This window comes from Apodemus sylvaticus, chromosome 2 (genome assembly GCF_947179515.1).
Source record: "Apodemus sylvaticus chromosome 2, mApoSyl1.1, whole genome shotgun sequence".
Lineage (NCBI taxonomy): Eukaryota > Metazoa > Chordata > Mammalia > Rodentia > Muridae > Apodemus > Apodemus sylvaticus.
The window spans coordinates 177,636,971-177,650,880 of record NC_067473.1 but is presented as its reverse complement, the minus strand read 5'-3'; the positions used below and the strand labels follow the sequence as shown (position 1 = coordinate 177,650,880).

Sequence of the window (13,910 nt, the reverse complement as noted above, 5' to 3'; positions counted from 1 at the left end):
GGGGTTTCTACCTTCTGCTGAGGATCAAGGAATTCAGATAGGAGGAGCTGTGTGTACTAACAGCTGAGGGACATCTTGATTAAACCACGAACTGGATTATGAAGTTACAGGTACCCGAGAACCTGCTTGTGGAAGGGATGACCGTGAGCATCCAGACAAGCAGGAGTTTGGTCCTCCACGTTCTAGGATATCATCTCTGCCCATCCCATGGCTGTTGGCTATGTCTCTTGGAATTTCTCTCATTTCTTTTGGGTTTTGCTTTACTAATTTAAATATGAGGTTAGAAATTTTACTACTTCATGGGGTTTTTATGATAATGAGGTTAAAAAAAGCACTTACAACAAAGCCCGGCACATATGAAGCACTACCTTAGGTGTTAGCTGTTAAATGTCATCCGTGTGGTTAGTGTAGCTAGGTGTTTCAATTGCACTTTACCTCAAATCAAGCATTTTTCAGGTTATGATATTCTTAGGAATTGGAAAGTTACAATCTGCCTCTTTCCCTGCTTTACTTGAGAGGAGTTGATATAACCAACCAGTGTATTAGTTAAGATGAAATTATGCCATATATAACAATATATAATTGAGTAATATGCAGAACACAAAAATAGCTTATCCTGTAGAATCATGGGAGGAAAGATTAGTGGGTGCCTAATAACAAGGTTTCATGGGTGATATATTAGTCACCTTAGAGTCTCATGGTTAAGTAAGATTGAAAGTAAGATCACATGCCTCCTCCAAAAATTTATGTTTTTTATATGTGTAAAGTTGAAAAATATAGGATCAATGTTATATCATGAAAATTATCTGTCGTGGAAAAGTTTGAATCAGGAGTAATAGAAAGGGTTGAATGAGTTTTGACAGAGACGTTCACATCAACATCAACATCAACATCGAGAAAATCATTAATACACAAGGTCATGTCCTTTACAGACCAGGAGATGGACAAGGCAGGGATCCAGCTGATGTAGTCTGTCTACAGTTTTCCTCTGGCCAGGGTCTCTGGAGCTTCCTTTACCTCAGTCCCTATAAGAAGGGCCACTCAACTGCTGTGCCATTGTTATCCAGACAAAGCTGAGTGTCATCTCAAGCTTGGGCACTGCAGCCCAGCCACACACCCCCTTCCTTTCTTTTCTCTGCCCCTCCCCAAGCTATTCCCCAGTCTCTTCCATGCTCCACCTCCACATGGTCACACAAAAAGAAAGAGATTCCACTGAAATCCACCCCTTAAGGGATGCCCTAGTTCAGAATGCTATCCAAGTCCATTCATTCTGCATGAAATTAATAGGACACAGCTAGGTTAGTGGAATGAACTTCTGTGATGTGAGCTGTGGAGTTTCTTTGAGCTCCCAGGACCTGCAGGATTTGGGCTGTGTGTCCTACTCTTTTCAAGGCTAGGTTGTGAGCCTTTCTGAGTGCCTGTACCCATGAGCTGAGACAACTTGAGATCTCCTGAACCCTGAAACCAAGGAGCTGTACTATTTATGCCCTAAAGTGAATGACTAGTTATAGTCAACCATCAGTATTTGTGATTTTGTTTTTAGAAGATACAAAATAGTCTATTAAAAGGTGATTTTAGTTTGAGTTTTTGCTTTCCTTAAGGCAAGTCTTTCACTGTGGACCATGCTCACCTAGAACTCACTGGGAAAGCCAAGCTTACTTTGAATTTATGGTTATTCCTACTGCCTCATCCTCCTGCGTTGAGGGTATTTTTAAAGAGTGAAAAAGCAAACATTAAACAAAACAAACAAACAAACAACCCTATCTGTCTTTTTAATGAATTCTAATGGTATACTGAAACACACAAAACTAAACTAAGCTAAATCTGTACCAGAACAACCCCCTGCCCCATACACATACACAAAAGTCTTAGCAGGGTTTGCCCCAGCCCACTCCCAGATCTTAGAAGGGTTCTGGTCCCTCCTCATCTTAGCAGGGTTCTATCCCCCTCCACCCAGTCTTATCAGGGGTTCTGTAGTCCCTCCCTGGGTCTTAGTAGGGGTTCTCCCCTCCCGATATTAGCAGGGTTCTGCCCAGTGTTGCTCAGAGATAACATTCGGACTCCAATACTGACTCCTGGAAAGTCTCAGGAACCGAAAGATGAGACCAGAATCTGAGTTCTTTTCCTTGTTTTGGAGGGTGGTGCGGCAAACTCTTCATCCTCTGCACCTTTATTTTCTCTTCTGCATGTTTATTGTCATAATCAGAAAGCCTAAGGACCCTCCACTTTCCCAGTTCTACCATTCTTTGATTTCTTAAATCCTACTACCAGGCAAGCTGCCTGTCTATTGAAGTTCATAAGAAAATGATGGCTGATGTGACTGAAGTTCTGCCCAGTTGAAGGCTCACTGCACTCTCTCAATGAAGAGACATTCTTTATTGTATATTGTGGAAATGGTGAAGGAAAGTCAAACCCAGGAGGGGTTTCATTTTAGCTAATGTTTCTTTTCAAGGCATACACACCAGTGAAGAGAGTACACTCGGTGTTGAAAATATTAGCGATCATAAGATTTAAACATGAGTCTCTCTGAAGAGTTAGAGAGGGCAAAAGGAACTGTGTTTGATTTCCTTGAACTGTTTGTGGGGATAACTACAGCTGATGTTTTCTGAATACTTGAAGTTGGCTGAGAATTATTCTTTCCATTCCAAAAGAAAAGCTCTGTGGGGCCTTCCATTGTAAATGCACTGTTCTTTGCCCAGAGCCCTGGAATCTAACTGCTATGCTCTGCATTCTGGTGAGACTCTTACCTTGAACCACACTAGCGTTTTCCAGACTTGATTAATAAAAAATAGATTAAAACAGATGACAGCCCCAGGTCTTTGACTAAGGACCCCAATATTTGTATTGTCTTGCAGATGAAAGTAGCAGCCTGCTCCTTTTCATAAATCTCTTTCTGCAAAATTGTTTTTCTGGACAGAGTTCAAGAGGAATAACCAATTTGTTCATGTCAGCCCTTGCTCTTTGCATTGACCTCTTATTGAGCAATCTGCTAGATGAGGAATCTCGTTAGCAAACCAGGCCTTCCGCCTGTGGCTGGGCACACTTCCCTGTTTCTGTTGGTTGAAAATGGGGGCATAGATTGTTCTAGCTCTGTCACCTTAATACCAACGACTACTCAACTTGAGATCACTGCAGAGATGGTTCATAGATCAACACACACAAACACATGGACACATTCGCAGCTCCTCTTACTTGGTGAAATAACTTGTGGCTTCCAGGTCTGTGTCTTGTGGGCGGAGATTGTTATGCACATACTTCAGGTCTTCGATTCCCCTTAGCTCAGGCAGTCCGGCATGCAGCATCTATAGAGCAACAAAACCCAAAACCAAAACAGAAATAAGAAATGGAGACAAAATCAATCTTCCTTGGCTCACTCTGCTGATAGACATGCAAACATTTAAGTTTTCTTTGTCATGCCTTTCAGTTTGTCTGCATGAATGGATATAATTTTGTGCTTTTAAAGCCCTCATAGTTGGTGGTGGGTATAAACAACCAAAATAGCATAAAGAATAATTATGATTGGTAGAGTGTTTGCACAGTAATAACTCCATTGCATTCTCATCATGAAACAGTGAAGAGAACATGACCACATGACAATTCTCTTGTCAGAACTTTTGAACCTACCATTTAAAATCTGAGCGATTTTGAGAAGTTCATCGACTCTTAAGCCCCCATTTTCTCACATCCAAAGGAGCACAAAATTATCTGACATGTTCTGGAATAATCAAAATCTGTCTCATCATATGATGGTACACACAATGCATATAGTATTAGTTTGAAGAGGATGGGGTTGTGTTCTGCAGAAGATGCGTGTGGTATGGCTCAGTCAGAGGTGCAGGGACATAGCATGAAAACCACTTCTCAGACCCTATAGCTCCCTCCATACAAATGCAGCTTTCTCTGCACAAGGGCAAGTACATTCATTAAATATTATTAAAGCAAAGAAATCATTAAGAATTGATTTGTGAGTTTCCTCTCCTTATCTTTAAGAAAATATGTTTCCATTGCACTGTAGTGTGGAGGGATTCTTTTTACTTGTATACAAATTTTTTGAGAAAACTTTGAATAATTATTTTTTCTAGGAAGCAGGAGAAAAGAAGGGAGAGGGTAGAGGAAGGGTAGGAGGAGGGGAGGCAGAGGAAGAGATATTACCAATACTCTTATGACTACCATGATAAATGTTCTGCCTGGAATAGACACTCATGCAATGAGAAGTTAATCCTATTAATAAAGATGAAGTGTGTATGTTGTGATGGAGGATGGGTGAAGTCATAGGTGATTCCTGTGGGAAACAAGTGATTTTGCAACTACTCTTGTCACTGTAAGCCCAGTAAGACTGGCAGTCCCACGCACAGAAGAGACCACAGTATTCTCATGTGCTCAGAGGAAGAATCCTTATGAATCTCCTAGAACACAGAATGTTATGTGTTTGAATACCAGGAAACAGCTCTGAAAAGAGAAAAAGTAAGACATTTCAGCAATAGTAAAGATTTAAAACAAATATACCAAAATCAAGAGAGTGCTATTCAGTATGTACTAGAACTGACTAAGAAAGATCACCATGGTTGGTGTTAAAGATGGGGTACAAGAGGCAAAAGAAGGGGCTGGACTAGAATGTGGTTTGCAATGGAGACAATGTTGTGTTTAAATATACATAGGTGGGGCTGGAGAGATCATTTTCTAGAAAGAGCTTGTGCTGTTCTTGCAGAGGATCTGAGGTCAGTTGCTAGCACCCATATCTACTGACATAACCTACCGCCATACCTGCTTCAAGGGATCAAATGACAAAATAACTAAAAACTTAATCACCTTTTAATAAACAATTTTGTAACTGCTAAAACAAAATCACAAATACTGATCGTTGACTATAACTAGTCATTCACTTTAGGGCATAAATAGTACAGCTCCTTGGTTTCAGGGTTCAGGAGATCTCAAGTTATCTCAGCTCATGGGTACAGGCACTCAGAAAGGCTCACAACCTAGCCTTGAAAAGAGTAGGACACACAGCCCAAATCCTGCAGGTCCTGGGAGCTCAAAGAAAGTCCACAGCTCACATCACAGAAGTTCATTCCACTAACCTAGCTGTGTCCTATTAATTTCATGCAGAATGAATGGACTAGGATAGCATTCTGAACTAGGGCATCCCTTAAGGGGTGGATTTTAGTGGAATCTCTTTCTTTTTGTGTGAGCAGACATGTGGAGGTGGGGCATGGGAGAGACTGGGGAATAGCTTGCGGAGGGGCAGAGAAAAGAAAGGAAGGAGGTGTGTGGCTGGGCTGCAGTGCCCAAGCTTGAGATGACACTCAGCTTTGTCTGGGTAACAGTGGCACAGCAGTTGAGTGGCCCTTCTTATAGGGACTGAGGTAAAGGAAGCTCCAGAGACCCTGGCCAGAGGAAAACTGTAGACAGACTACATCAGCCGATCCCTGTCTTGTCCATCTCCTGGTCTGTAAAGGACATGACCTTGTGTATTAATGATTTTCTTGATGTTGATGTTGATGTTGATGTTAACGTCTCTGTCAAAACTTATTCAACCCTTTCTATTACTCCTGATTCAAACTTTTCCACGACAGATAATTTTCATGATATAACATTGATCCTATATTTTTCAACTTTACACATATAAAAAACATAAATTTTTGGAGGAGGCATGTGATCTTACTTTCAATCTTACTTAACCATGAGACTCTAAGGCGACTAATATATCACCCATGAAACCTGTTATTAGGCACCCACTAATCTTTCCTCCCATGATTCTACAGGATAAGCTATTTTTGTGTTCTGCATATTACTCAATTATATATTGTTATATATTGCATAATTTCATCTTAACTAATACACTGGTTGGTTATATCATTTCCTCTCAAGTAAAGCAGGGAAAGAGGCAGATTGTAACTTTCTAATTCCTAAGAATATCATAACCTGAAATATGCTTGATTTGAGGTAAAGTGCAATTGAAACACCTAGCTACACTAACCACACGGATGACATTTAACAGCTAACACCTAAGGTAGTGCTTAATATATACACATACTATATAGATATAGAAGTATATATATGTGTGTGTGTATGTGTATATATATATGTATATATATGTAGATGATATAGATAGAGATGATAGAGATAGAAACAGAGATGATATAGAGCTAGAGATAGATATGAAATATATATGTGTATAAACACACACACACACACAAACAGAGTCAGTGGAAATGATTGGATACATTGAGAGATGAAAGAGTTGAAAGCTACAGTTGCAGATGTGGCTCAAGGAGTCATTAGCACACCGGTGGTTAGTGAAACCAAGCCAACATTGCCAGCCCTAGAGATGAGTCTCCTGCCTGCCTTCACAGGTTATTCGTGGCATCTCAACTTTGCTGTTTCTAAACCTGAGTAATTCTGGGTTGGTGAGATGATTCATCAGGTAAAGGTCCTTGTGTCCAAACCTGACCACCTGTGTTCAATTCTTGGAACCATGTTTTAAAATGAGCAAATTCTCCTCACCCCTGGCTTTTCTCTTTGCCCCTGTTTCTTATTTTGATTTACAATGGTACCAATACCCAACCAGGAAGAAAGCCATGTTTTATTTCTTCTTTTCTGATTCTCTTTAGCAGTTATTAATTCCATTAAAAACATTGAGCAGCCTGCTACCTTCCTTCTCAGCTTTCACTGCAGGCAGTATCTCAGTAGTTTACATCTATATGATGTCTAAATGCTTTCAGTAACTTTTCTTTATACCTGATGGTGGAAATAAATTACTTCAGAGTTCTCATCCCCAAATCCTAGCAAGATGGTGGTACTCTCTTCACTACAAACACTTGGTCACTTGTCATCTTCCTACGTACTACACATTGGCGTCTGTGTTCAAGTCATTATATTCCTTCATAATGTACTACTTGAAAACTCTCTATTGTTCATATATATATATTCATCCATTGTATATTAAATATATATTTATAACAAATATAAAACTATGTAACTATATACCATATATAACTGTATATATATATAACTACACACACATATATATAACTATGTATGTATGTATGTATGTATATATGTATGAATAAGTGATTAGAAAAATATTAATCTTATTATGTTTTTCTATTTTTTATTTTTTAAATCTTATTATGTTTTAAAGCCTCATGATTGCAAATTTTATATTGACAACTAAATAACAAAACTCAGCCCAGGAGATACACATTTCCCATGGCAAGTAGAATCTAGGTTAGCTTTTATCTTGTCTGGCACTGGTTGTTCCAGAGATGTCTATGAATTGACTGAGGAAGATTCTTGTTTTAACCACTGCATGAACGTGTATTTGCTAAGAACAGGGTTCTGTGGAGTCTGAATTGCATTCTAGTCTCTCTGAATTGACAATAGCTTTCTCAGGACCCTGTCAAATATTTTCTATTGGAGCACATAATATACTTGCTTTCTCCTCTGCCTATGAATATATCTTTTATCATCTATCTATCTATCTATCTATCTATCTATCCATCCATCCATCCACCCCCACCCACCCACCTATCTATCTATCTATCTATCTATCTATCTACCTACCTACCTACCTATGATCTATCTGTGATCTAGCCACCTACTTACCTACCTATGATCTATCTATCTATCTATCTATCTATCTATCTATCTATCTATCTATCTTTCTATCTATCTATCCATCTACTTACCTACCTATGATCTATCTATGATCTATCTATCCACCTACCTACCTATGATCTATCTATTCATCTATTTTTCTATCCATACACCCACTTACCTACCTATGATTTATCTACGATCTATCTATTCACCAACCTACCTATGATCTATCTATTCACCTACCTACCTATGATCTATCTATCTATCTATCTATCTATCATCTATCTATATTTCTTTCTATCCATCCATCTACTTACCTACCTACCTATGATCTATCTTATCTATCTATCTATCCACCCATCCATCTATCTACCTACCTATGCTCGCTCGCTCTATCTATCTATCTATCTATCTATCTATCTATCTATCTATCTATCATCTACCATCTTCCACTTAACTGTCTGACCCAATACAATTGTGTTCCAGTGTTTCTGTATTGAGTGTGTGGGCTATATGTGTATCTGGGGCAGCAGGAAGAGAGAAGGCAGCTGGTACAGATATGAGTCAATGCTCAATGGATGAGTCATGTGTTTTTAAGGACAGGAGTTTTGTTTTATTTCTATTCTCCTGATACTAAGTCCAGCTCTATTTTAATAGCTTCACTTAGGGAAAGCAGTGCTCTTTCCTTACCATATAGGGAATCTAGAAAGATTTCTGCTGGGAAATCTCTGATATAATAATGGGAGTGATAAACATTTGAAACCAGTGAATGGTCCCTGTGTTCTTTGAGAGTCTTCCATAATAGTTGATATTGATTTTTTTTTAATGGGAGAAGAGCTGACGAAGGCTGACAGGCTTTTATGTTGGTGAACTCAGCCAGCAACACACTTGGGTCTCCTACAGATGTTGCTTTTAAGCAAGATGAGAATTACATAGATTACTTTTCGCTTGCTTTTCCCTTGTGGAAACAAAGCACAGCAGATATCTGGCAACAAGATGCTTTCTACTGGGGACGGGTCATTAACTCCACATTGAACCCACTCACGCCTGTGCCTCGTGATCCTGGGTATTGATCATTTGCAGAAGGCAGCCTTGATGACCCATGCCAAGCATTTCTCAACTTGTAACTGGGTCATGGTGTAGTGCACTGAACTGTGCTTAAGGGCATCAACACAAGAGTTAGAATGGAGAAAAAGTCATATTAAGTGTGTATGTAGAAAGCAGATTTTTTTTTTTACAAATTTAAACTTGGTTTTAATTTAAAAGAGGGTTTAGCTATACAGTGTGTGGTCCTGAAATAACTACTGAAGACTTTATCTGAAGAGTTACACAGGACTCTTATGTACTACAGGATTGTACATCCTGGAGTAAAACAGGGGAACTGGGCAGAAACCAAGGTGACCACACACCCCAGTGTATACTCCAGAACAGTGTGCTTATCACTTAAAAATGCTGGTCTCCTCAGTTACTTAGATGCACAAATTTTATCATCACTATTCAACTTAAAAGTCTCTGAGTCTTATATTTTATCCTCTCATTAATAGTTTCTAGTGCATAGTAGGTTCTTGAGAACTCGTGGATTTATGAGTAAGATCTTGGGTGAATTCAGCTAGATCATGCCAGTTTGAGAGTACATTAGAATTGATAGTGCCCAGAAATTCATTATATAAATAAAGTCATTTTCTTTGATTTAGTGCTTGTAGAGTTTTCTCTGTGTCATGGAATCAGCTTGTTATAAACTGTAAGGCATCCCATAAAAGCAATAGAGGCTAAGAGAATTGGGAGCTAGAACACAGATCTATAAAGAAAAATTGCTGGTTATAGTTGGAGATCCTGAGGCCTGGGGATGTTACTCAGTAGGAGAGATATAGGCTCAATTCCTAGCACAGAATAAAAAAAAAAACTGAACCAAACCAAACCAAACCAAACTAAAAGGACACACAAAAAAATCTGAATTATGAAGTAATTAATAAAATTGAGAAATTGAATCTTTACCTTTAATCAATACTAATTTGAATTTTACATGTGTGTGTATAATCCTGTATTGGTCAGTACCTTTTTAATTAATTGCTTTGATTGGTTGGTTGATTGGTTGATTGATTGATTGATTTTTAAGTCAGGGTTTCATGTAGTCCAGGCAGGCATTAAACTTGCTTTGTAACCAAAGACGACCTTGAACTTTTGACCCTCCTGCCTCTTTCTCCCAAGTTCTGCATTATGAATTACAAGTGTGCAGCAGCACCACAGTCAATTGTCTGCAGTGCGGGGCAGGCACTTTACCAACTGAAACACATCCCTAACCTGATAGTATTTAAACTAAATTAACAATGATCTTATATTATCACATTAATTAACTGAACTCTACTATATGGCAGATACTGTCATAAACCCTTTATGTTAACTATGAGATAGTTATGAAAATTAATCTATAATACCTTAGCACAATGCCTGGCCCATAGGATGCATTTATTATTAGGCAATTTATCCGTCAGTTCCATAAGGTAAAAGTTATTGTCCTCATTTTAAAAGGAAACAGGACATAGGTTAAGTATAAGTGCACCCAAAGAATTTAACCTTTAAATGCTAAGCTGGCATTCAAAGTCAGGGAGACCCAGCCACCAAATTTGTTTCCTCAACATCTAGAGTTTCTAAGACAGTCATGTTTGACTCCAAATAACACAGATGGATAAACTGGTGGTATGATACTCTCCTGTGGGTGGAGGCATTTGGTTTTTTTTCCAATCTTTTTCTTCCTCAATATTCTTTTTTTAGGATATTTTCTTACTTACATTTCAAATGTTATCCCCTTTCCTTGTCTCCCCTCTGAAAACCCTGTCCCCTTCCCTCTTCCCCCGCTCACCAACCCACCCACTCCCAGATCCCTGTCCTGTCCTGTCCCTGTGGGACATCGAGCCTTCACAAGGACCAAGGGCCTCTTCTCTCATTGATGTCCAACAAGGCCATCCTCTGCTACATATGTAGCGGGAGCCATGGACACCTCCATGTGTACTCTTTGGTTGGTGGTTTAGTCCCTGGGCGCTCTGGGGGTACTGGTTGGTACATATTGTTGTTCCTTCTATGGGGCTGCAAACCCCTTGGGTCCTTTTTCTAGCTCCTCCAACTCTCTGCTTCGATCAATGAATGGCTATGAGCATCCACTTCTGTATTTGTCAGGCACGGTTATAACGGATGTATGCACTTAAGGAAATCATTACATCATTCTCCAAAAGAAATTTCTATCGGCCTCTTCTTTCCTTGTACCAGGTAACTATTTGTCATGTCTTTGCAATGGACACTGGAATAAAACACTGAATCCTCCCGGACTCAAAGCTCAGTAGAACCAATACCCACCAATGCCACTAAACCCACCAATCTTCTCACTAACTCATCAGTTACATTTTTAGATTGATTTCGTTGTGAGTTAAATGTGCATGTGTGTGTCTATGGTTTTGTGCTTTTTTGCATGCACATCCCTGTGGAGTTTGGAAGAGTGCATCAGATCCTTGGAGCTGAAGCTACAGGCAGTTGAAACTGGGATCTGCCTGATGTGGGGACTGGGAACTGAACTCAGGCCCTGTGCAAGAGAAGTTTATGCTTTTCAACCAGTGAGCCATCTCTCCAACTCCGAAGTTTGTATTCTTGACGCTGAATTTTCTTTTACTTTTTCTTTTTATTGAATATGGTCTTCATTTACATTACCAATGGTAAAACCTTTCCCGGTATCCCCCCTCCCCTAAGACCCCCAACCCCTCTCTCTCCTCCTTCCCCTATGAACAATAGTGGTCAGGTGTTCGAAGGCAGATATTGAGACAGAAGAGCCAGGGTGAATCTGCCCCACTTGTGTTGTGAAGGTTACATCATATTTAAGTCAAATAGAAATTCTGAGGCAATTTTCAAAGAGGGACAATGCAGCCAAAGAAGTTATCTTTAAAATGACTTTTCTGGAGCCCTAGTCAGCTCTGCATGGGGATGCCCTCTGACTGCACCAGCGATGCTGCGATTGATGACTTCCGAGATGAAAGCTATGAACTAACAGTAACTTGCCAAGAAACATGTTTGCTTGCTCACTCCTTTCTGCTTTTAAAAAACTGTTTTAAATCAGAGTCAGGGGAACTCCAACCCGCTAGAAGGAGTAGGCAGCTGGAGGAGACACCAACGAAGCGCTCTATTTCCCCAAGGGACTTACCATTTCTAGAAGGCTCAGGATCAACTGGCTGTGTTTCCTGACAATGTTGTAAGCTCTGCAGCAAAGCTCTACGAAGTCTTGAAAATGCTGTGTGTTTTTTCCACCCTCAGTAATAAAGTACTCCATCTCTGAAGTAAAAATGAAAGGGGCTCTGTCCCTATAAATAATAAAATAGTAACAGCCATGAGGAGATGACAGTTTGTAGGGTTATCTCAGAAAGTTTGTGCAATGTATTTTCATTCTGTTTTTTGTTTTGTTTTGTTTTTTTCTAGTGTGGGTTATTGCAGATCAATGGGAAAAGTTAGTAACTGAGGACTGTGTAGAAGTGGGCTAAAGCAGAGGAAGCGTAAGGTGTGCTAGTGTTCCGCTATGCTGTGCCAAATGTTGAATTCCCAGTTATGTTTGGATACAGTGTACCTACTGAAAGGAGATGGGCTCTAATGAACAGCACAAGTTAGAGTTATGCCAACTAGTCCCTGGAAGTATATTTACTAACACATTCGGAGGTGATGAAACAGAACTTGAGTTCTTAAAAAATAGCCTTAAAAGCTATTTTATTTCCCTAGGAAGGGTGACTCCTTAGGATGAGAATTTGGACAAAAGCTAAGATATTTTAATGACAGTTTCTTTCAGAAGATAATTTATGAAGCAACAGTAACAGATGTAACCAATTCCCTGTCATATGTTTAGTGAACAGGGAGTTTTTGAAAGTAGCCATAATTCATTTCACACATGACTCAGTAAAAATGCAGGAGCACACCAGGACAGTGCAGACTATATTTTCTCACAAGTCACACTGCCCCCTGTAGTTCCAAGGATGAAAAAACAGGTCCCATCTCCCAAATTAGTAGCTGTGCTAATGCCTTAGCAACTCCAGAAGAGAAGCAGATAGGGAGAGCAGCAGGGACATTTTTATCTGATGAGGTTTCAGCAGATAGATCAGTAAGGGCGATTTTACACCAACCTGACCTAGATTCTTCTAGCAGGCTCTAGATGGGGACACAGTTGTGGTTAAAATAGAATGACACATGTTTTAAATTTGACAGCCCAGGTTCACTTAAGGTTGTATCAAATCACAACCGAAGAAATTGAGAGGTAGTTCAGGGAGTCTTTAGAATAGAATAGTGTTCTTTGCTGGTACAAGGCTTTTCTGTTTTAATAAAAACATTGTCGAGCTAGAAATCCCACTGATATGACTTAACTAGACCTTTCTGAAGTATGGGAATCAAATGAAAAAGTTGTGCAAGCACTCTTGAGGAAGCAGACTCTAGTTATCAGACAAGCATTTTCTATAACAGTGTTTGGTTGTGGTTGTTTTAAAATGTTACTTTAAAGCTCCGCACTGTGGCTCACATTGGCAAATCCCAGGGCATCGATGGCTACACAGACTGAGTTTGAGGCCGGCCTAGACTACATGTTCCAGGTTAACCTGGTCTCCGAGGGGATCAAAGTGAAATAGTAAAATTTGTATTTTATAATAAATGCTTATTACCAAAAGTGGTCCGAATAACAAAAAAAGTGTTCCCTTGGTTTTGATTTCTTTGCCCAATAACATTCAATAAAATCTGCTGAGTTCCACATGGATCAGGTGCCAACTTCGATGCCTCAAACTTTGATCACTAGTTTTGCTATTGTCCTTGCCTGGCTTCCCGAGCGCATCCCGTGATACTCTTTATGGAGCTGTACTTCAGCGAGGCTGGGAGAAGAGAGGTTAGAAACAGGAAATAAAAGCACAGGGTCTGATCTTGAACTAGTGGTGACTTCATTTTCTCATGTTTAAAATGTGTGTCAAATCCTCAGCTGCTAGACTTCATGAGAGCGCCAGTCTGGAAAAGATGGCCGAGTGTGACCCACAGAGAGCACTGCACACTCAGGGGCTTCTGAGGCCAGGTTAGGCTCGATGCACAAAGCCCGGGCCGGAGGTGCCGCTGTTCAGATTTCAAATCTGGGTTTTCTGTATCAGTAGATCTTGCCCTTGGTGGAAAACTTACCAGCTCCATTCCTGAATTTCATTCTTTACCAAATGGGCTGGAAACACTTGCTTATTGATATTGCTGAGAGGATCTCATAGCTTAAATGACAGAAAAGTACTTATTATGTGGCAAGCACTCGATACATTTTAAAT

General features: G+C 39.7%; 1 protein-coding gene across 3 annotated transcripts in view; it reads right to left on the bottom strand.

Moving 5' to 3' along the window:
• Positions 1–13,910, bottom strand: part of Pik3c2g (phosphatidylinositol-4-phosphate 3-kinase catalytic subunit type 2 gamma) — a 311,639-nt gene that overhangs the window by 79,757 nt on the left and 217,972 nt on the right. For all 3 annotated transcript variants that reach the window (XM_052172749.1, XM_052172750.1, XM_052172751.1), the window contains 2 exons: positions 11,786–11,942; positions 3,193–3,302 (listed from right to left, as the gene is read on the bottom strand). In XM_052172749.1, coding sequence (XP_052028709.1) covers positions 3,193–3,302; positions 11,786–11,942 — 267 coding nt within the window. The remainder of the gene's footprint in view (positions 1–3,192; positions 3,303–11,785; positions 11,943–13,910) is intronic.